Below are 23,711 nucleotides of genomic sequence, written 5' to 3' on the forward strand. Positions count from 1 at the left end.
AGTCCAGAAGATGTCTGTTTAATTCAATAGTTTAGTTCACAATTTCAATTGTCACGTTATGGAGTAAAAAAAAGAAAGTATGAAAAATGAACGTTTTTTTTTACATGCTGTGTAAGAAAGTCGGCATCTTGTAAATGTAATTCTAATGTAAACAGTCACCCCTCCTTGATCTGACTCTGAAACTGCCCTTAATATTGTTTTGTAGTATCGTGCTGAAAGAATTGTGCCTGAGCGAATGAAAGAAATGATTGACTGCATCAGTCAGCGAGATTTTGCAAAGTTCGGTGAACTGACAATGAAGGACAGTAACCAATTTCATGCCACCTGTCTTGATACATTTCCACCAATTTTCTACCTTAATGACATTTCCAAACGTATTATCACTTTGGTACACCAGTACAATGCTTACTACAGAGAGACCAAGGTAAGAAAGTAGAATTTTTCTTTAAAACTTGAACTGTATTTTATTTATTTTTCTAGGAGAACACAATGGCTGTGTAAAAATGCATGACCTTTCATGAAGTTTGATTAACAGATGAGTATATGTACTTTTGTGATGTATTAACACTGCACTTCCCTAGTTTGTGTGCCTAGTAACGGCTCCTTGATTCCAATACTGTGTTTTTAGTCACCATTGCAGTCTACAGTGACCGATATTAGTATTTCCATGATATATGCCTGAAAGTCATCAGTCATTAGCATTTTAGTCTGTCCATACAGTAATAATGGGATAGCTGGGATATCGGGGTTTGCATATGACCTGCATTAACACGTGCTTGTTTTCAGCTACATGGCTACAGTTCTTACTAGCTGCATAAAATGTTTTATCCAGTTTAGCTAGGAAGGGTCTGAAACTGTTTCGATGAGGTGTTTAACATCATTATCCTTATGTTAGTGTAATCCCTGTGCTCTGCTGTTGTTATATACTTGTTTTTGCTGGGATTTTGTTATATCTGTTTCTTTTTATGCAAATTAAAGCTTTGTGTTTATTTTACTTTGTGTTACATCTCATCATGGTCATCTTCAACCCCCCCCCCCCCCGAGCCTAACCTTTTTTCCATTTTGTCTTTACCCTTTAGAAGAACCAGTGACCTCACACAATCGGTTGTTCTGTCCCCAACACCCAAAACTGAAAGGGCTCTCCTAGACAGCATTCCAGTAGATTGCGCTACAACGGCTTTTATTACAACATTGACAGGACACTACTTTACAAGTGAATGTAGGTGCCTCTTTCATGGTGAACGTGCTCCTGAACCTTTACACTTATAAGCTACTTTGTACTTTATTCAGCTAATTTGTCAGTGCGTATATAGCGTCCTAGCACTCACTAAGCCAGGGGCAACAGCTGCATATGATCCTCTCACCTCTCATAGCCCCCCCCCCCATTCTTTCAGACTAGCAGACTTCCCTCCAGTGACTTCCTTCTATACTTCTTGTAGTTTGGCAACCCTGTTCCTCAAACGTGTATTTGGACCCAGGGCTTATAATTCCCTAACAAGGGGATACCTTCAACTCTCTTTCTTACTACCAAGCTTTTTCCTTAGACTTTCACAGACTAGAGACGACACTCTTATTTGCTTTTAAAAGCTAGTGCAGGTACTTTCTTTAATTCGCTTTTATTGTAAAGCCATCCTGTACTATTTTTCCTGTATTCCTGACTTACTTGGTTAGTGTCTACACTGAAACTGATAGTTTTTATTCTGCAGGCTCATTTCTGCTGTCACTTTGCTAGCTTCAGGTGCTGCCTACTCTGTTCGCCCTCGCTGTGCTCGGGGTCACTCTGCTCCTCTACCCTACCCCCATTCCCACTCACCCCAGGATCAATTTCCCTTATTCCTAGACAGGCTACTCCCCTTCTCCCTATCTTCCAATCAGCACTCCACCTACACTTTTCAATCTCACTTCATCCATTATCTCATCAAACGATGTGTCCGCACACAACATTTTTGCTCCTCTTAATCTCCCTTGCTTTCCTTACCCTTCTGCACTTAACTTCCATCCACACAATACACCACAATTTAAAACCTTTACCTATCACCTCAACCATAAGTTCACCTACACCCAGCTACCACCTAATTCATGCAGGACTTATTGCATTATACAACCACTCTGCTACCAGATTTAAAATAGTAACTGCAGCAAATACTAAACTTAGCCTAACAACTCTATACAAACATCCCATACTTAAAAGAAAACTAATAACCACAAACCTACCTCTTACCCTATGTGTGGACATCCACCCCAACCTCGGACCGACCCTAAATCCCAGAACCCAACAAACCAATAAATCTCTCACCATAGCAACAATTAACCTGCAAATTATCAGAATAAAATTCCAGTCTTCCATGCCTGGATTTCACACAGTAGGCAGATATAATAGCAACCACAGAAACCTGGCTTAAACCATATATAAAAACTCATTCTACCACCTGGCTACTCCTACTTAAAATACGACAGACCCTGTAAAAAAGGTGGAGGTGTTGCATTAATTTACCCAAGTAAATTCATATTAGTACCATATACCAACCCCACCCTCACAGTTCACATTTGCTGAAATTGTTGTAGCTTTCCTATAACTGAATACCAACCTAAAGCTCTGCATTATTGGAATCTATATCCCACCAGGCAATAATATACCCATCCTAGAACAAATCCTTGCCTGGACTTCAAAAACCTTTACCAGTGAGACAATTATCCTTGGAGATGTCAACATAGGTTGTACAGAAGTCTCAAAAATCAAGCCTCAATAAATATAAATCTATTCAATTATACCCAACTTATCAATTAAGTAACTAAACCCAATAAAACAACACCTAGTGGTTCCATCATAAACTGGCTACTAGTCTCACACCCAAAGTAGCTTCAGCAGGGACTCTACCTCAAACCATAAGTGATCACCTCCCAGCATACATAATGCGTAAATCCATCCTAGCCCCCAGCCAACACCAGGACACACTAACTAGAAATATCTTCAGTTTTGACCAAACAGCTCTAAATGACACCCTGGCACAAGTAAACTGGAGCATTCTCAAAGTCCTCCCACTAGATGAAGCTGTTGAATTCTTTAATTCAACCTCTTAGATATCTTAAACAATGTAGCTCCCATATGGCAAAAAAGAATTAAAAACAACAATGCTACCTGGCTTACTCATCTCACAAACAACTGATGTCTAAAAGAGACAAATGTTGGAAGCTTTGGCAAAAAAAGAAAGACCCCAAAACCTCCTACAATTCAAACAACTTTGTAATCAATCACAATGTGCAGTAGTAAAAGACAAAAAACAATTCTATCTAACCAAAAATGCCATAAACAAAACCCTAAGAAATTCTGGAATACAATCTCAACCCTACTTAACCCAGGATCCAGTAGCAACCCCTGTCCTGACCCAGACAAATCCCCCACAGAAATTGCCACAATGTTCAACTCACATTTTATTTCCCCTCAAATAAATATCACAGCACACTCACCAAATATAAACTCCAAGCCAAACTTCACCTTCTCCCTACCTCAACTATCTTGAAACTACTCCTTACACTAAAACCATGTACTAATGTGCCAGATAACCTACCCCCAACATACCTACAAATGTCAGCAAGATCTATAGTTTATCCAGTTAGCATACTTATCGATAGATCTCTCCAAGAACAGCAAGTACCCACTATCTGGAAAAAAACGTATATTCTCCCATTATATAACGGCGGCCAAAACATAGATTTCTTCAGTTTCCGACCCATAGCAATCCTTTCCCCTCTATCCAAAATTCTAGAAAAATGTGTCCACAGTCAACTCCTAAAGCACCTCCTAGACAGTCAAATCTTGTCCCCCACCCAACACCGTTTCAGACCTGGACACAGTACCACCACTGCCCTTATATCATTCTGGGACACTGTAAACCATGCAAGAGACACAGGGAAAATTGTGTCCTCTTTATTCCTCGAACTATCAAAGGCATTTGATAACATATCACACCCCCTACTACTCACTAAACTGTCTAACCTAGAAATCTTACCCCCTACCATAGATTGGTTCTCTAACTACCTTACAAATAGACAACAAGCAACAAAATGGGACTAGTACTTCTCACCTTATCTCCCGATATCAACTGGAGTTCCCCAAGGTTCTATACTTGGACCCCTGCTTTTTAGCATATTTGTTAAGGACTTCCACTCTTCTTTGTCCCAGACCTCACTTATTCAATACGCAGATGATTCCACCATCATCTGCTCTGCCTACTCCACCAGTGAACTCCAAAAACTAACTCAAATCACCTTCTCATCCACAGAAACATGGATGAACAACAATCACCTAGCGCTAAATGCTAACAAAACCAAACTCCTTGTATTCACCCCTAAAAGATCCATCCCCATAAACAAGTCAGAATTTACTATTCGGTCTCAGAACAGCACTGTCGTCAAAGTAGTGCCCCACACTAAACTCCTTGGAGTTACTATCAATGAAAATCTCTCCTTTGACCTTCATATCCTAAACAACATCAGAAAGAGCAACCAAAAGTTACGTCTGCTTTACAGACCCATAACTTGTCTCAACCACTCAGCTAAAAAAACCTAGCATCCTCCTTTCTTTTTACCATATCTACTATATGTGCCCCCCTGCTCACAGGCATTCAACTTTCTCTAAAAAGCAAACTCGAATCTTGTTGCAATAAAGTAGCAAAGTTTGCCAACAATGCTGCACATACCTCCCATCACTGTATACCCCTTCAAAAACTCAATTGACTTGAATTACCTCACTTCCTAACTTAGCCAGAACTCACCACTGCACATAAAATCATAACTAAATCAGAAGATAGCCTATACCTAGCCTCACTAATGTCCCGCTACAACCCCCTAGATACCTCAGATCAGAAAATAAATGTCTTCTAAAGGTAGAATTACCCAACTGTACAGCTGGCCCAGCTCTTTACTCCATTGCTATAGCCAAGGTGTGGAATTCCTTACCCACCACTATCAGAACCACTTCTAACCACACAATTTTCAAAAAGTCTGTGCAAGAATACCTCCCCAAACTATGGCTCTGTACTTGCTCAAATAATCCTTCCAGCATTACAAGAAACTAGAACCCTTTCCTAACAACTTTAACACTTTGAAATATCTGTCTTCACTTAATTTAACTCTTCTCCCTCTCAGGTTTATGCATCCTCAGCTACAGGAGGAAATTTAAAGAAAAGAAAGTCTTATTCTAATTGTATATCAACATGTATATAGTGTACCTGAATGTAAATCATTGTTATTTTTGTATTTTGTATAATGTTGCTTACTAGTAACTTGAATCTGTTAACAGTTATTATGTAACTTTATCTCATCAATATATATGTAATATGTGAAGCTTTTCTCCCTGGGCCACCACTGAAAATGAGCACTCCTAGGCCCAGTAGACTGTTCTGGTAAACAAATGCAAATAAATAAATAAATAAAATAAGTTTCATGATGACCTAAATATTTCTGAGCCAGAATAACAAAGTTTCAGGAAAAATAAGTACTGTAAGCTATCTGATCCTCTGATGCATGGCAGGGCACCAAACTGAGATTTGTATTTCTCTGAGCCTGTATCTGGAAGGCCAGACTCATGATGTATAACCCAGTGGCTAACATCCGGTTTTCCTGTTTTAGGGTTGGGCAGCAGTACTACAGAAGCATCTTGTGGGGAGCCAGGAGTTTGATGTGCATTGGTGGGTGCCCTCTTTAGGCTTGCCTGAAGTGGATACAGAGCATACACAAGCTCACGTGGGTAACACTGGGATTATTGAATTTATGCATATGGGGCCATCATCCTGGGGGATTAGTTGCAAAAAAAAAAGAAATTTTCTCACTCTCTGAAGGACAACAGCCACACCTTTGTTCGGCATACACTAACAAATGCAGAAGGAAGCAAAAAACTGCTTTATCCACTCTAGCACCACAGCATAATGCCTTCTAGGGGTGGGTGTTACCAGTTCAGTTGCAAACATTAAATTTTTTAATATGTTTCATTAATTAATCCATTCATAATTTAAAGATCACTACCATTGTCAACCATTGCCAGTTCACTACTGTGTTTAAACTCCAAAGACGTAAGGTATTATAGTTCAAAACAAGTTTTAATTCCATCTGATTCAACATAAATATTTTATATTCTCCTTTAATACGACTTACACAGACCAGACATAAATACATAAAACTACCTACAGTGGACTCTGTGGACATGCAGTCATATTTTGAAACTTTATATTTCGTATGTCTGACAAATTATTCCTGTATCCTCCCCTTAACTTTTCTTTAATCTGTCCTATGTACCATTTGGGTTCATAATGGTCATAACATACTCCGTAAACCATAAAGACTTCTGGCAATTGCAATAATTTCTAATTTTCATTCTGAAAAACAATCCATATGCAAAAAGCATGCACAAGTGCTCATCATGTGGGTGATTGCTACAGGAATTCATACTAAGAATGGAACATGAGTATAAATGGCTGTCAGTTCCCAGGCTTATCTTTTCCTGCAGTTTGATATCCCTTGGGGTGCAAAGACATAGTCTGAAGCCATAGTCATTACAGGGGGACCAGCTTTAGCTCATTCCCATTTATTAGCTGTGGAATGTCACTCCTCTAACAGCCTAGAGACATCCTTAGATTCTGGAGCATTTTTTAAAATAAAAAATAAAAGGAAGCATAAGCCAAACAAATATAAATATCTTCTGAACAGTGAACATTATTAAAAAGGTGCAAACAGGAATGTATGTAGCAACGCGTCTTTACAATGGTAATGGTGCATCCACAGTCATTACGTCAGTATTCTAATATATTATAATGCAGAAAAAATTTAATATAATACCTTTTCTCTGCTTTTACAAACACCTCTTCTTATCTTGGAAAATGTGCATTCTTAACATACAGTGTCACTTGCACTTAAATTCAGCCAGATGTGAGCTTTCACATATTGAAAAAATATTCCTTAAAAAATTTTTACTGAAATAGCTATAAGAATATAAAACGTTATGCATATCTAAATAGTACTGTGCACCTCTCAAGATAACAGTGATAGTTTAGTGTTTCAACATCATCTAGGGTTTTATTTGATGTTTTGTTAAACTCATTAATTAGTTTGGTTTTGGAAATGTGAAGTATTTCCGTATGTACATTAATATCTTCATAATTACTAGCAAAGGGCTAACGATATCTCCTGCATAGTGCATTATGTGGATAGTGATGGTGTATTTTTTTTTCTCTTGTCATGACATTACACCCTAGTCCTTCATAAGCGTGTAGCTTACTCCGTTACAAAATCATGAATGTAAATATAAAAATTTAAATGATCGCCAAAAAACAATGGATGTTCTTCGTCTTCCCTTGCTGCAGTCCTGACTATTGGGTATAGTCCGCGTCTCAGTCGGCCCGAATACCAGAGTATAAGGCTGACGTCGGTCATGGCGCCTTAGACTGACGTCAGTACGTCAGGGTACTAATGCGCATGACCGACGTCATTTCCTCAGTCTTTTTTGCCGCATGGTCCGATGCAGAAGCAATTTTGCGAGTGCAGGTTGGCGTTCTGAGATTTTCCGAAACCGGAGTTTCAGACCGAGTACAGAGTTGGCTAAGTAACGCCGTTGAACATTTTGGTTTTTTCTTGCCTCAGTATATTACGGATGTCAGAAAAAGTGAATAACTGTATTTCTTGTGGGAAGCAGATACCGCATAGGGATTATCATACATTGTGTATACCTTGTTTAGGGCCTGAGCACGCGTTGTTGGTTGCCGCTCTTGTGCTAGATTTAATAAGCGCACTATTAAGAGGAGGCTTGATTGTGCTAGGTTAGTGTTTGGGAAGCGTTGCAATTATACTATGCCGTCGGATGCTCCGGCGCCTGCTTCATCTAAGAAGCGCAAGGACAAAACAGTGAAGTCTAGGGGTGAGGAACCGGCAGTCCCGGACGTCGGTCCTTTAGAAGGCTCAGGGAGCCAGAGGTTTTGCCAGGAGTCTCTATGGAGTCTCAGGCAGATACTTTACTGTTACAGGATGTGCCCTCTCAGGAAGTAGGCCAGGCTGAGGGGCTTCTCAGGTAACTGTTCTTCCCTCTCTTCCCAAGGTAGTTAGGGCCTCTCCTTCTGTTTCCAGAGCTTCTTTTAGAGGAAGGCCAAGTTCAGCTTCTGTAGGGGCTTCTCCTAGCATTTCGGGCTCTGTGCCTAAGAAACATATGCTTAAAATGGCTGAAGATTTGATTACTCTGATTAGAGGTTCTATGCCCCCACCTGATAAGAGGCCTAGGGTGGAACAGGAGTTTGATAGTTTTGAACAGTGTTCACAGGCGTCAGAGTCTTCTGTGGAAGACTTGCAAGAGTTTCCTGCTTATTCTGATTCTGATGTGGATGATTCCACTCCTTCAGCTTCCCCTCCGGAGGATTTCTCATTTTCAGAGACTCTTCACTCCATGAGGGAGCACTTTAAATGGGAAGGCCAAGATTACTCTGACTCCAGAAAAAGGCTTAGGGAATTCTTGTTTTGCCTCAGCATAGGCCCTTAGCTATTCCTCCTGTGTTGAATGTGGTGGAGGATGTTTTGCAGAGGCTTCTCTGAACCCTGATTCCTTGCCTCCTGCTCCTGTTAAGCCTGATAGATATTATAGGGTGCCCGAAGCTCATAAGTATTTGTTTAAGAGTCCCAGGGCAGACCCAGAAACTGTTTCTCAGGGGCCTAAAGGTGTTAAAGCTTCTGTTGTTAAAAATCCTGTACCCTCTGATAAAGAGGCAAGGGCTTTGGATAGGTGGGGTAAGAAAGTATATACTTCTTCCACTCTAGCCATGAGGCGTTGAATTGTCAATTTCATATGCTGAAATATCAGAATTATCTCCTTTCACAATTGAAATCTAAGGTGGATGCTTTGGCGGAAGGTATTGAGTGTAAAGAATTGCTGGATTTGGTTCATGTGTCTGAACAAGTGGGTAAGCATTCTTTGCAGTGTGGTTTTGATGCTGTTCAGGCCTCCTCGAGGGTGGCTGCTACTAGTTCTGTTCTTCGCAGACATGCATGGTTGAAGGATCAGAATTTAGCTGAGCATGTTAAGACCAGGATTTTGGATACTCCTTTACAGTCTGATGTGTTGTTTGGACCGCCTGTGGAAGCAGTTTTAAAGAAAATGGAGGACAAAGCTAAGTCTATGCAGACTGTTAAAGATTTTTTGCAGGTGCAACCTCCGAAGTTTAGTAGAAATTGGCCTGCTAAGGGGTGGACATATTCTGCAAGACAGATGGGTGCTGGATATAATTCATCACGGGTACAGATTTTATTTCCATACAATGCCCCCTTTCAAAGGCATGCCAGATGTTCCTCCTCCACAAAGAAAAGAGGCTCTCAAGCAAGTTTCTCAGTTACTCCAGATAGGGGCTATTCAGCCAGTCCCTGTGTCAGAAAGGGGCTTCGGATTTTATTCTCGCCTGTTCCTAGTACCAAAGAAGGGGAACACGTGGAGACCAATTTTGGATTTATCTATCCTCAACACTTATCTGGACATTCCCAAGTTCAAGATGTTGACGTTACAGCAACTGTTACCTCTGCTGGGCAAGGATCACTGGATGGTAACTTTGGATCTCAAGGAAGCTTACCTTCATGTGCCCATAAGGCTAAGTTGCAGAAAGTATCTGCGGTTTCGAACTGGAGATTTTCATTATCAGTTCTCTGCATTGCCCTTTGGCTTATCTACTGCCCAGAGTATTCACAAAGGTTCTGGCTCCAGTGATAGCTTACTTCAGGCTTCAAGGCATTCAAATTTATCCTTACTTGGACGACTGCCTGATTCTGGCTCAAGAAAAGAACACCTTCTACAGCATCTGGAATATGTCATAGCAGTGCTAAGATGCCTAGGGTATTCTGTGAACGAAATAAAGTCCAGTCTAGTACCCTCTCAAGACATGTGCTTTCTGGGTGTGAGACTGAATACAGCAGCCCAGATGGCCTTTTTAACCCCGGACAAACAAAAGAGTCTGTCACTTTACTTCCATCAACTATCTCATCAGTCCGTGCTGACTGCAAGGACAGTCCTTCAAGCATTAGGGTTCATGGCATCTTGTATTCTGGTGCTTCCCAATGCCAAACTGCATATGAGGAAGCTGCAATGGTATCTCAAAAATGTATGGACACAGCACTGCCAAGATTTGGACACTGTCATTCAAATAATACCTTGCCTTCAAAAGGAATTCTTGTGGTGGGCTCAGGAATGTCACCTAAACAAGGGACTCTCTGTGACCCGGCCAGAGGCGAGTCAGATTTTAACGACAGATGCCTCGGACACTGCTTGGGGAGCTCATCTAAATGGAAAGTGGATACAAGACAAGTGGCCTGCCAGACTACAGCATCTACATATCAACATGAAGGAGATGTTAGCAGTCCAGTTTGCATTGATGGCGTTCAAGGAGTTACTTCTTCCAGGGCAGGTGTTGATTCTGACAGACAACACAACTGTCATGTGGTACATCAACAAGCAAGGGGGAACACATTCTTATCCTCTATGCAGGCAAGCAATGATTTTATGGGAGACTGCTAAGCCTGCAACTGACTCTTCAGGCAAGGTTTCTGCCAGGAGCACAGAACTCCCTAGCAGATGTATTAAGCAGACAAATCATGGATCCCCACGAGTGGAAACTGGATCTTCATGTATTTCAGAAATTGACAGTGTCATGGGGAACTCCAGACATAGATCTGTTCGCTTCTCCACTAAACCACCAGCTGCCAAAGTATTGCACAAAGGGGTTTCATCACACAGCTTGGAAAGTGGATGCTCTGTCTTTCAGTTGGAAAAACCTTCATGTCTATGCTTTTCCACCTCTACCTCTTCTTCCAAAGGTATTACTAAAGGTCAGACAGGACAGGCCAAGGATGATTTTGATAGCTCCAGATTGGCCTCTGCAACACTGGTACCCACTTCTAAGGAGTCTTGTAAAGGAACCTCCATGGCCTTTACCTCTGATTCCTCATCTGTTATCTCAGAAGGACGGTCATCTGCTCAATGTCAAGCTCCAATTTCTCCATCTCACAGCTTGGCATATTCTGTGTTGAAACATGGAAGGTCTCAGCTTCCTCAACAAGTTTTAAATGTGATTATGGAAGCTAGAAGGCCTAGTACTAGGAGAGTGTACGCAGAAAAATGGAAGAGATTTTTATTTTGGTGTACAGCAAAGAATTTGGAGATTTCAGAGCCTAATTTGAGTGTGGCTCTTCAATATCTTACTGAGTTATTGGACAAAGGTTTGTCTTTCTCTTCCATAAAGATTCATGCTGCAGCAATTTCAGCTCACTATGATTGTGACCCACCTTTGTTTTCGCATCCTTTGTTCAAGCAGTTTCTTAGAGGGGCAAAGAATATAAGACCCCCACGAGAGCTCCTACTCCTGCTTGGGATCTCAATTTTGTGTTGGAAAAACTTACTCTACAACCTTTTGAGCCGGCAGCTACTGCTGAATTGAAATATTTGTCATGGAAGACAGCTTTTCTGTTGGCTATTACTTCTGCAAGAAGGGTGTCTGAATTGCAGGCCCTTATGGCAGTAGAGCCCTTTTTGATTTTCCATAAGGACAGGGTATCATTACGTACTAATCCTTCCTTTATGCCTAAGGTGGTTTCTAGTGTGGCTTTAAACCAAACTATTAATTTGCCTACGTTTTTTGCAGATCCTCAAAATAAAGGGGAAAAGATTTTGCACACTTTAGATGTACACAGGCAATTGCGTTATTATTTGAGCAGGACTAAAGATTTTAGGCAGTCTCAGCAGTTACTTGTTTCTTTTGCTTTAAGTTCACAGGGCAAACCTGTGTCAAAACAAACTATTTCTAGGTGGATTGGCTTTTGCATTGCATTTTGTTATTCCCATCATGGCAAAGAGGTTCCAGCTGGGATTAGGCCTCATTCCACTAGGGCTTCTGCCACTTCAACAGCATTTCTAAGGGGAGTGGCAACTAAGGATATTCTGGAAGCAGCTACTTGGAGTTCAGTGCATACTTTCTCTAGGCATTATCACCTGCCTATATACTCTAAGTCTAGAGCTGGTTTTGCCACAGCTGTTTTACAAGGCATGTTGTCAGCTCCTGCTACTTTATAATTTGCCAGCCTCCCTTACCTCTGCTTTGGGATTCTACCCAATAGTCAGGACTGCAGCAAGGGAAGACGAAGAACATAGTACAGTTTTGTACCTACCATAAATGTAGATGTTCGAGGATTCCCTTGCTGCAGTCCAATTTACCCTCCCTCCTTCCCTCTGTGTTTCAGGGTGGTTGTGTAGGTGCTTTACATGCTTATTTTTTGTATATATTTTACTGTATATATTGTACATGTTTATTGGTGCAGGTTGTTTTTGGGACTTGTCTTTTTGGGTCTTCTGACATCTGGGGCAAGAAAAGACTGAGGAAATGACGTCGGTCATGCGCATTAGTACCCTGACGTACTGACGTCAGTCTAAGGCGCCATGACCGACGTCAGCCTTATACTCTGGTATTCGGGCCGACTGAGACGCGGACTATACCCAATAGTCAGGACTGCAGCAAGGGAATCCTCGAACATCTACATTTATGGTAGGTACAAAACTGTACTTTAATACCTCCAGTGCACCATGCCTTGTATTGATAATCTTACTGTTAATGTACTTACACCTTGTCCTTTCTTATGCTGCTTCTGTTACTTGGTAAGTCACTTAGTTAAGGAAACAAAAATGTAATGATGTCATAATATGCTATGAGTATTAAATGGAAGGATTCAAAAACTCACCATAATTGTGGATGAGTTAGAAAGAGTACACGTCCTACTGTTTTTTTTTTCTTCCTGAAATGGCAGGTTTATATACTGTGCTTCAATAATTATGTGGCCACTCCTGCATTCACTTGTATAGACTGTGTCTTTTCTCTGTTAATACCTTAGAGATTAATATTTTATTATTTTTGTGCTTTTCCTAATAATTTCACAAGAGGACATTGCCAGAAATGTTCTGGGGTTGTCAGATTCCTACCAAAATACTTGTTTGCAGTGAGCATTTTGTAATCCTGTTTAGGAGAGTATATGGAGCCTGTTTGACTGAGTGATGTTCTCAGATTAAAAATAGTATCTTAAACAGTAGAGCAATGAAGTTAATTTTTTTGGAGCACAGAAAATTAGTGGCATCAACTTCTGCTGTTTTTTCTACTAGTCAGATATGTTGCTGTTACTGTGAGAGTTCTTCTTGAAAGGTCATATTGTGTATTACTTCTGCACCAGTCAGCATTTGTCATAAGTGATACTGTTCTGACATTGAGCCGTAGACAGGGGGCCATCTTTTTCAAAGCCTTTTACATTTTTGCTGAAGTGAGCAAACTGGTGGATGGTCTGAGCTGATTTGCTGCTCTGCTGCTGGAGCTCTGGATTCAAGTTTTGCCTGGCTAGGGTCTTGCAGAAGTGGTGCACTCCAGAGATCACTGTTGCTACTCAGGACAATGCAGTCCTTCCCTTCAACTGTGCACAGCAGTGCAAGGGGATGCAGTGGTGGACCTGTTTCAGTCTCTCTTCCATGGTACTGGAGATTTCTGTATGACTTCTTGCTGGTCAGACATCTCATAATGAGTGTCAGGGAGGAAAAGCAAACTTATTCTTGTTACCAGTGGTGACCAAGATGGGTAATTTTCAGGTTCTGAGGGCATTAGTGGTATAGTAAACTCTACTCATCCTTGCAAAGGATGTCTTCCATGGCTGTCTTTTGAGGAACAACTGAGTACATTTCAGGGCCAGGCTTCTGATACACATGTGCTTATTAGTCAGACTTGCCAGAAGCTGTAGCAAACCTCCAGGCCAAAAACTTAACTCAGTTTTAGCGCCCCCCCCCCTTTCCCCACCAGTCTCTCCTCAGGAAATAACCGCATCCATAACCCCGCCAGCTATCACTAGAGAGTAGGTACTCAAGGCACTCTCCAAGGCCAAGTACATTGCAATAGTGGGTTCTGATAATACCTCAGGATGCCTCCTTAATAGCACAAAACTATCAAGATCCGCTTGACTCACTATTTAACCACAGATTCCAAACAAGCTTCACACCATACAAATGGAGGACTGTGACAGTTATCTGCGCAAGGGTGGGCCTTCCATAGACCCATGGAATTACTGACCCATAAGCTTGACTAGCCTGATATGCAAAGCTGTGGAGAGAATAATCATGGATATCCTAAATGACAACATATGTGTAGAGCAATATGCATGTGTATATAGCTTTAAGCTATCCAAGGGCTTGCACTAGAGTGTAAATACTGAGCATATTTGAGCGTGACTGCCATTTTGTAGTTAGCTGTTGAGATGTGAATATGTATGTATGTATGTATGTAAGCTCTGTTTGTCAGTTCATATTTAGTGATGCTGCTATTCATCCTAATATGTTTGTATGTATTCAACCATCAGAACAAAACCCCAAGCCTTCTCATTATTTGTATTAGAGACGAACGAGCGACATGGTGTCAGAAGTGGCATGTCTAAAAGGATGTGGTGTCAGAAGTGGCATGTCTAAAAGGATGTGGTGTCTGAAGAAGCATGTCTAAAAGGATATGCTGACAGAAACAGCATATCTAAAGGTCCGAACCGGCATACTAAAGGGGCATGAAGCTTAAAACGGCTTGGCAAAAATGATTTAAGCACTTATCCAGAATCTGGTGGAATATAAAGCAGTAGTCTATCCCCTAGAACTGTGCATACTTCCTAAAACAGGTCAGAAACTAATTTCAGGTATTAAATCTTGTTAAGCACTGTTTTTTTTCACATAATATGAAACGAAGCATACAGAACATTCTAAATAATTTTTGCATACGCAAATATGTACGATATAAATAAAAATATTCAAACTAATATGGAAAATGATTGAAATAAAGTCCGATTGCATAAAATGAATAAAATAAAGGGAAATGACTGGATTTTTCACAAAGCATATGTATTTTCACATTAAGCAAAGGTAGCTGAGTTTTCAGAAGTGTATAAAGTGTTTGCATGTTTATGCAGTGTTACAGTAGGGTTCCTATTATATACTCAGAGGCATTTAATTGAACACCTCTTCATCGACCGTTAAATAACGAAAATAGCAAAACCATGAATGGTCATATAAGCGATTTCTTTCCCTGAGAAAGAAATCTCTTGGCCATCTCTTTTACTTTGCTGTTTTCACCACTGTAGTGTGATCTTGGAGTTGGTATATTTAGTTACGAGGGTTGTACTTTGTATTGTTTGTAGTGATGTTTTTTTTGTTTAGGGTAAGCAATTTCTTTCCCATTGAAAAAAATCGCTTATATGCACGTTCGCTGTTTTGTGTTTTCATGGTTTAGGGGCAAAGAAGAGGCGTTTGATGAAACGCCTCTTCGAGTATCTAATATAGACCCTTATAGTAAGCTATTTCACAAAGTACATCCATTACAACGCATATTTCACAGAGTACAGCCATTACAGAGCATATGATTTGAATGTTGTTACAAGCTCACAGCACAGTTTGTTCATAAGTAATTACAAGGGCCATATTTTCAGTGTGTTTGTGCATAATTTATGGGCATGGCAGATGGATTTCGAAAACCCAGTGCACTTGTGTTTGACAGTAATATTGCTGAGAACTGGCAAGTGTTTGAGCAAGAGTATCACATTTTCATACAGGCTGCATTTTTTGATAAAGATGACCATACAATGGCATTTATTCTACTTAATTTAGCTGGATCAGAAACTATAGAAAGGGAATGCTCATTTGTGTATGTACCTGCTATTTATGCTGAAGAGGCGGAAAACCATCATATTGTTCTACAGGCTGAGTCAAGGGAGGACCCAGAGTGCTTAAAATGTAAATTTAGAGAAATGTGAAACCCCCAGTTAAATGTTACTTTATAAAGGCATTTATTTTACATGAGGGATCAAAAGCCTAGTGAAACTTTTGCAGCATATATAACTGACCTGAGAAATACAGCTAAAATGTGCAGATTTGGTGACTTATGGGATGAGATGGTAAAAGACAAGACTTGTGTCTGGTATAAAAGATGATTCTGTGAAAAAGATTTTGCTTCATCTCAGTGATTTAACTTTGAATAAGGCCATTGAGATTTGTCAGATATATGAGCTCAGAGCAAAGTACCACAAATACGTTTACAAATGAGAGCAGCTCTAGAAGGTACAGTGATAAAGCTCATGTTGATAGTATGCAGCATGTGGTTAAAAGAAACAGACCCAAGCACATGGCAGCTATAACCCCTGCAGCATTCACTGGTAAACCACAGAACTTTTTAGCAAATTCCAGACTTTGCACAACCTCAATGAAGCACAAGAGTGAGTCAGCACACTCAAAGCATGGGCCCCAACCAAGTTTCATTGTCAGCTGTCGTAATTACAACAGTGATCATGAATCAAAAATTGAAGTGTTTAGCTTTTGGTCAATGATGCCACAAATGCAATAAATGGAATCATTTCAAAAGATTTTGTAAATCAAAAGGCCCACACTCTTTTATTAAAAGGGAACATTTTAAAAAACGAGTTGATCAGCTAGACTGTGACAAGCCTACTCTTTGAGTTGATGGTGTGTCAGTGCTTCATGAAATGGTTAATGCAGTACATGTAAGGACAAAGAATGAAGTATTTTGTACTGTTCGGATAAATGGCAAACCTACAGAGCTCAAAGATGACACATGTTCCAAGTGTAATGTTATGTCTGCAGAGACATTTGCCAGAGTATGTAAAGGTGAAAGGCTTGATGTGGCGAGACTTGTTCCTTATGGAGGTGAAGAAATTCAGACCAAGGGCTCAGTAGTGCTTTCATGTTACTCTGCAGGAAGAAGCTATGACTTATTATTTTATGTGGTCAAAAGGCACGTTCAGTCGTTATTATGGCTCAAAGACTCTTTGAAAATGGCTAAATAACCAAAAAACACTCAAAAAGAGTAAAAAAACTCCCAACAAAAAAACAAAAATAAAAAAACACTACAACAAATATGCCATCACGGAACCTCATTTAATAATATGTCTTAATAAATAAATAAATAAATAATTGTTAAAACTAGACCTGGTTTTCCTGGTTTTAACAATTATTTTTTTTAATTTTTATAAGACATATTATTAAATGAGGTTCTGTAATGGCATATTTGTTGTGGCATTTTTTGTATTTTCACTCTTTGAAAATGGGACTACTTTCATTTAATAAGGAAGTCCACCATGTTAGTTTAAAAGACCACTACTCTAACTTTGTCCAGCACATTTTTTCTACCTATGCTGATCTTTTCCAAGACAAACCAGGCAAACTTCCATTTGTGTACTCCATGAAGTTAGACCCAGAGGTCAGTCCAATTGTCAGGCCAGCACATAAAGTTCCAATAGCCATGCAGGACAAAGTCAAGGGTGAGTTAAACAAAATGGTGCGACAAGGTGTGATTTGTCCAATGGAAACACCAACTGAATGGGTATCTTCCATGGTGGTAGTACATAAGAAAAGCTCAGATGACATCAGAATATGTATTGATGTACGAGTTTTGAACAAAGTGCTAAAAAGACCTCATCATCTGATGCGCACAGTCGAAGACGTCGCAGTTTTAATGCTAAATGCCATTTGTTTTTCCTGCCTTAGATGCAAAGAGTTCATTTTGGCAAATTCAGCTTGACAAAAAAATCCTTATTGCTCACTACTTTTAGCACTCCGTTTGGTAGGTACAGATTTTTGAGAATGCCATTTGAGATAAATTCTGCAAGTAAAGTCTTTAAACGTGCAATGGAACAAATTTTTTTGGGTATCCTTGTGCCATCATAGTAGACGACATACTGGTAGGAGGTCATGATGAAGCAGAGCATGACAGAAACAGAAAAGTTCTGGAAAGGGCACATCAAGTGAATCTTAAGCTCGGTCCACACTTGCAAATTCAGGCTACAAGAAGTTCTTTATTTTGGTCACTACATGTAAAAGCCTATGAGCAGACCCTTCAAAGCAATCAGCCATTCTCGAGATTCCCGCTCCAGACAATGTACAAGCCCTGCAACGTTTTCTTGGCATGGTCAACTACCTAGACAAGTTTATTCCAGACTTGAGGCAGCTTTCAGCACCACTCAGAGAGCTGACATGTAAAGATATATCCTGGTCCTGGTTAGAGCAACACCAAAGAGCATTTTATGTCCTGAAGCAGAGAATTGCTAGCCCACCAATGATCAGATACTATGATGTTCACAAAACAGTTACACTTTCCTGTGATGCTTCAGAATTTGGTCTTGATGCAGTTATTCTACAAGAGTATCAATCTGTTGCCTATGCATCAAGAACTCTTACCCAAACGTAGATGCAGTATGTCCAGATAAAGAGCTTTGTGTTTGCATGTTCAAAGTTCCATGATTATGTTTATGGTAGACCTACCTGGATTGAATCAGATCCCCAACCACTAGTCACTGTCTTGAGAAAGTCACTGCATACAGCTCCAGCCTAACTGCAACATATGATGCTGAGATTGCAAAACTACAATTTTAATCTTATCTACAAGAAAGGCAAACTTCTTTATCTTGCTGATACATTATCCAGATCACCCAAAAATGCCACTGAACAGAATGATAATCAAGGCTGTCAATTGCTTGATGATTTTGAAGTCATGGAAGTGAGAAATTTTTGTTCCACACATCTTGAAGAGCTGAGAGAACACACACCCACAGATCCAGTTATACAGAGGCCCAACCACTTTGCTTTGATGGCCATCCTTGATTGATAATCTAGTTTACCGCAAGAACTGCAACCTTATTTTCTTTTTCAGAGATAAGATTTTGTCTGATAAAGGTATCATTATGAAAGGTCTGAAAGTTAATCTTCCAAACTCCTTGCAACCTGAGTACATTACTGTAATGGATTGTGCCCCCCCCCCCCGGAACCGAATCTACCAAAAGAAGGGCGAGGGAGCTAGTATTTTGGCCTTCTGTGTCAGAAGACATTGAGAGAACACTTTCTTCTTATTCAGTATGTAATAGTACAAAGCCTCATCAACAAAAAGAGCCACTTCAGCTTAACCAAATTCTGGAACTACCTTGGTCGACAGTAGCCACTGATATGTTCAAGTGGAATGGTCAATATTATTTGGTGTTAGTAGACTCTTACTCCAAATGGTTTGACATTGACTTACTTCCTAACCTAGCATCTAGTACTGTCATTACTAAGATGAAGCATCATTTTGTTGTTCATGGAAGCCCGCAGAGAGTTACTCCTGGCAATGAAACTCGGTTTACAAGCCAACAGTTCAAAAGATTTGCAGATGAATGGGACTTGACTCATGTCACATGTAGTCCAGAGTACCCGCAGCCAAATGGTTTGGCAGGGCGTGCAGTTCAAAGTGCAAAACAGTTACTTGAGAAGTCAAAATGAGATAATACTGATGTTTTCCTGAATCTCTTGAATCTCAAAATGTTCCTCGAGGTAAACATCTTGGTTCACCTGCTCAGAGACTTTGGTTGAGACAAACCAGAACCACATTACCACTCAGTAATCAGTTGTTGGTTCCATGTGTCAAGAACAACAGATCAGTGAGAAACAGTCTGTTGAAGAAGCACCTAACCCAGAAGTCCTGCTGTGATAAGACCAGTAGACTGCTCAGTCCATTACGAGCGGGAGAAGTTGTAACGATGCAGACATCCAAAGGTTATGATCGGATTGCTGTCATGAAGAATATTGGTCAAGAGCTGAGATTTACATTGTGGAATCAGAAGGAGCAACTTTTAGGTGGAATCAGAAACATTGGAGGCCGGTGTCTGAGCCTATACTGCGGCAGATGGCCTGTGAGAGAAACTGTTTATCTCAGAGTGAGTTGTCCAATATTCCAATTACAGAGAAAGTTCCAAGGACATTCCTGTTCCTATGAGGAATCCAGAAGTTCCTGATATGAGTTGCACACTGCAGATGGTCCATGTTGCTAAATCTAGTCCTAACTGTTATGTCATGAGATATGGTCAAATCTCTAAACCCTGTGGCAGATATGAAGCAACTTGGGCAAGAACATTGCGTTTTGTTTCTATGTACATAGTAATGCATGCCTAGCTCAAACATTATTTTGCATGAAGGGCAATCTTTTTAAGAAGGAGGATGTAGATCAATATGCATGTGTATGTACCTTTAAGAAGCTATCCAAGGGCTTGCACTAGAGTATAAATACTGAGGACATGCGAGCCTGACTACCATTTTGTAGTTAGCTGTTGAGATGTGAACATGTATGTATGTAAGCTCTGTTTGTTAGTTCGTTCATAGTTAATGATGCTGCTATTCATCCTAATATGTTTGTATGTATTAAAGCATCAGAACGAAACCCCAAGCCTTCTCATTATTTGTATTAGAGACAAACGAGCGACAATAGGTAACCTACAAACATTGGACCCAAATTAGTGTGGGTTTGTCAAGTGCAGGTTTTGCCTACTCCACTTGGTGGACTTCTTTGAGAAGATTACCAAAGCAATGGATGAGAGCAAAATGGTGCATACTGCCTACATTGACCTGGCCAAGGCAGTTGACAAAATTCCATACTTGGGCATTGTATTATAAAGCTCATTAAACTATGTATGAACCCCTACATCACCTACTGGGTAGCCAGCTGGACAAGACCCAAGAAATTAGAATAGGGGAGTCTACCTCCACAAAAGGGCCAGTTACTAGTGGGGTAGGGCTCTCTGCTGGAGCCACTCCTTTTTGGCATCTACTTCTCTGAGGTCAAGGCTAACATTGGTGGCTTCTGGGTGATCAAGTTCAAATGTGATTGCACATTGGATTTAGTCATTGAGTTCTCCTAAGGTACAAATATTCTCCTTGAAGACGTAACACAGCCTAGTAACTGGTGCCAAAGTCATGATCTAAAACTCAGTGCCAGAAAGTGCATCATACTATCTTTCAGAAAGACAGTCACTCCAGCAAACTACTACATTAACTATACACCCCAAAGAATAGACTCTGTATATAGGGATTTGGGAACACATTTTTGTAGTGATTTGACCATCATGTGTATACTGTAGTGAGGAAATCATTCTATGTTGCACAACTTACAAGCAGGGGGTATGACATCTGGATCCAAACATGTCATTGTTTCGTACTCTACTTATGTATGTACCTGTCCAGGTATATGCAACAGCTGGAGCATCCACAGAGATTTCTCACAAAAAGGATACATGGTGTAGAAAACAAGCCCTATATGGACTGCCTCAAAATCTTGTCTTATATTTGGTCACCTACAGGTTCCTGAGAGGTGATCTATGACTGGCCTACAGAATGTCCTGTGATCCGGCCCTAATAGACCTGTTGCACATCGTAAAACAAATACCATCTTAAACACTTGATCCAGGGATCTAAACCTTGCCTGCAACATAAATAGTGCATGTTGGAAGGACAGATATGTGTCTCAGTGGCTCCCCCTTCTCTGGAACAGGCTTACCATCCATGTGAAGCAGAGTTCGTCCTTGCAGTTATTCAAGCAAAACTGTGAAAATCGGCTTAGTAGATGGGAAGCCTTAAATATACCCCTGGTCTGGCACCTATGTCTCTGTTAGAGAAAGGAAGCTTGTAAATGCTTGTTCACCCATGCCCAAATATATATGACCCCCAAAACCCTTTGGGAACAGTACCCATCAAATTTTATTACATGGCTATGTTAAAAAGGCCTCTTGGGTCAGTAGCCTAGTTTGACCTCAGGCAATTTGACCCCAATACAATTTTATATACTTTCATATTTAAATTTACATTTATTGCCTATGGGAATAGTTAGTAGACATTTTGACCCCGGACTATTTGAACCCAATTGTATAAAAAAAAAAAGTTTTTAAAATTTAATAAAAGCATTTTATTACTTAATATTTCAATCATGAATTTTTTCATAGAAATCTAATACATTATTTAATTTTTTTTATATGTAAATGTTAATATGTTTCAAAAGCTGACTTTACACTCCTTAAGTCAGAAATGATATCCTTTAAGCCTACTGGGTTAATGGAAACCACATCCCAAAATGCTGAATCCTACACAACAGCCTTCTACGGACATCTCCAAGAATGCATGGATCAAGCAATCCCAACTAAAACCAAGACCCTCTCCACCAAGGGAAAATGCCCGGTTTGGTGGACCCCGGCTATAAACAAACTGTACAACAAAAGAAGGAAGCTACTGCAGGACAAAGCCAAATCCCACAAGGGAAAGGCTTCCTGATCAGCACAAGTAAAAACTACATTCTCTCATAAACCATCTAAAGCCAACTTTGAGAGAAAGATTGCCAAGGATACCAAAGACAATCACAAGGCCTTCTTCAATTATGTCAGAACCTTGGGAGGAAATTCTCAGATATGCTCTGAGTTGGTACACAACGACAAAAAATTCACTGACCATACCGACATTGCCAATATTCTGGCAGATAGGTTCAGTGCAAATTTCTCCCCTCCCTCACCCCCTAAAGATGTAGTAATTATCCCTGCTGAATGTAACCTACCTGTCATCTCAGACATACAGGTGAAATCAGCACTCAACAAAGCAAAAAACACAGCATCTATGGGACCCGATGGTATCCCCGGTTGCGTGTTACGTGAACTTCAAGATGAACTAAACCCGCACCTAAAAACGCTATTCAATCTTAGCCTCACTACAGGATATGTACCTGAACACTGGCGCACAGCAACAGTGGTCCCACTCTACAAAGGGGGAAATTCTACTGACCTTGGTAACTACTGCCCCATAAGTCTGATCAGCCTGGTCTGCAAGGCTATGGAAAGAATCATCATGGAACTCATAAATGGCGATATTGGAGATCTGCAGACCCTTGATCCCACCCAGTTTGGTTTTGTAAAAGGCAGATCCTGCCTCTTAAACCTGGTTGACTTCTTCGAGACAGTCACTAGTGCCATCGACGAGGGCAAGGCTGTCCACACTGCCTACTTGGACTTGGCTAAAGCCTTTGACACGATACCACACTCTGGCATCATAGACAAGCTCAGCAGCCTAAATGTAAATCCATATGTCACAAGATGGGTAGCATACTGGCTAAAAACAGAACCCATAAGGTCAAAATTGCTGGAGCCATGTCAGACTCAAAACCAGTCACGAGTGGTGTCCACAGGGCTCAGTCTTGGGACCACTCTTATTCGGCATTTACTTCTCGGATGTGAAAGCAAATATGGGAGGATTATGGCTGACAAAGTTTGCAGATGACTGCAAACTGGGTGCCATAGTTGATTCACCTGCTGACACACACATCCTACAGAAAGGTCTCACTGAAACGGACAACTGGTGCCGGAATCATGGCCTCAAACTTAACGCCAAAAAATGTATAGTGATCCCCTTTGGGAAAAACAAAGTACCCACAAATTATCACATAGACAATAACCCACTGAGTATGGAAGAAGTAATCAGAGACCTGGGGACTCAAGTCGATAGTGACCTCTCCTTTGACAACCATGTTGCCAAAGTGGTCAGAAAGACATTCTACCTTGCCCATCTCATCATGAAGGGATTCTCATCCAGATCAAAGGAGGTCATTGTACCTCTATATTCCTCCCTTGTCAGGCCCATGATTGAATATAATGCTCCATTTGGGATGTATCTCACCCGGCACATGCAACAACTGGAAAAACCCCAGAAGTACCTCACCAAGAGGATCATGGGTCTCAAACATGTGCCTTATCCAGCTAGATTAAAGAAACTCCAGCTCTATTCAGTAGCATACCGCCTGCTCAGAGGTGATTTGTGCCTAACATATAGGGCCATGTCCAAC

At 40.5% G+C, this 23,711-nt stretch overlaps 1 protein-coding gene across 1 annotated transcript in view; it reads left to right on the forward strand.

Annotated features, from left to right (window-relative positions):
• The window catches only part of MVD (mevalonate diphosphate decarboxylase), a 372,131-nt gene that overhangs the window by 183,627 nt on the left and 164,793 nt on the right, over positions 1–23,711 (forward strand). The window contains exon 7 of the mRNA XM_044081710.1: positions 206–424. Coding sequence (XP_043937645.1) covers positions 206–424 — 219 coding nt within the window. The remainder of the gene's footprint in view (positions 1–205; positions 425–23,711) is intronic.

The sequence above is a fragment of the Protopterus annectens genome, chromosome 8.part1 (genome assembly GCF_019279795.1).
Source record: "Protopterus annectens isolate FY-2018-M chromosome 8.part1, PAN1.0, whole genome shotgun sequence".
NCBI classification, from domain to species: Eukaryota; Metazoa; Chordata; order Ceratodontiformes; family Protopteridae; genus Protopterus; species Protopterus annectens.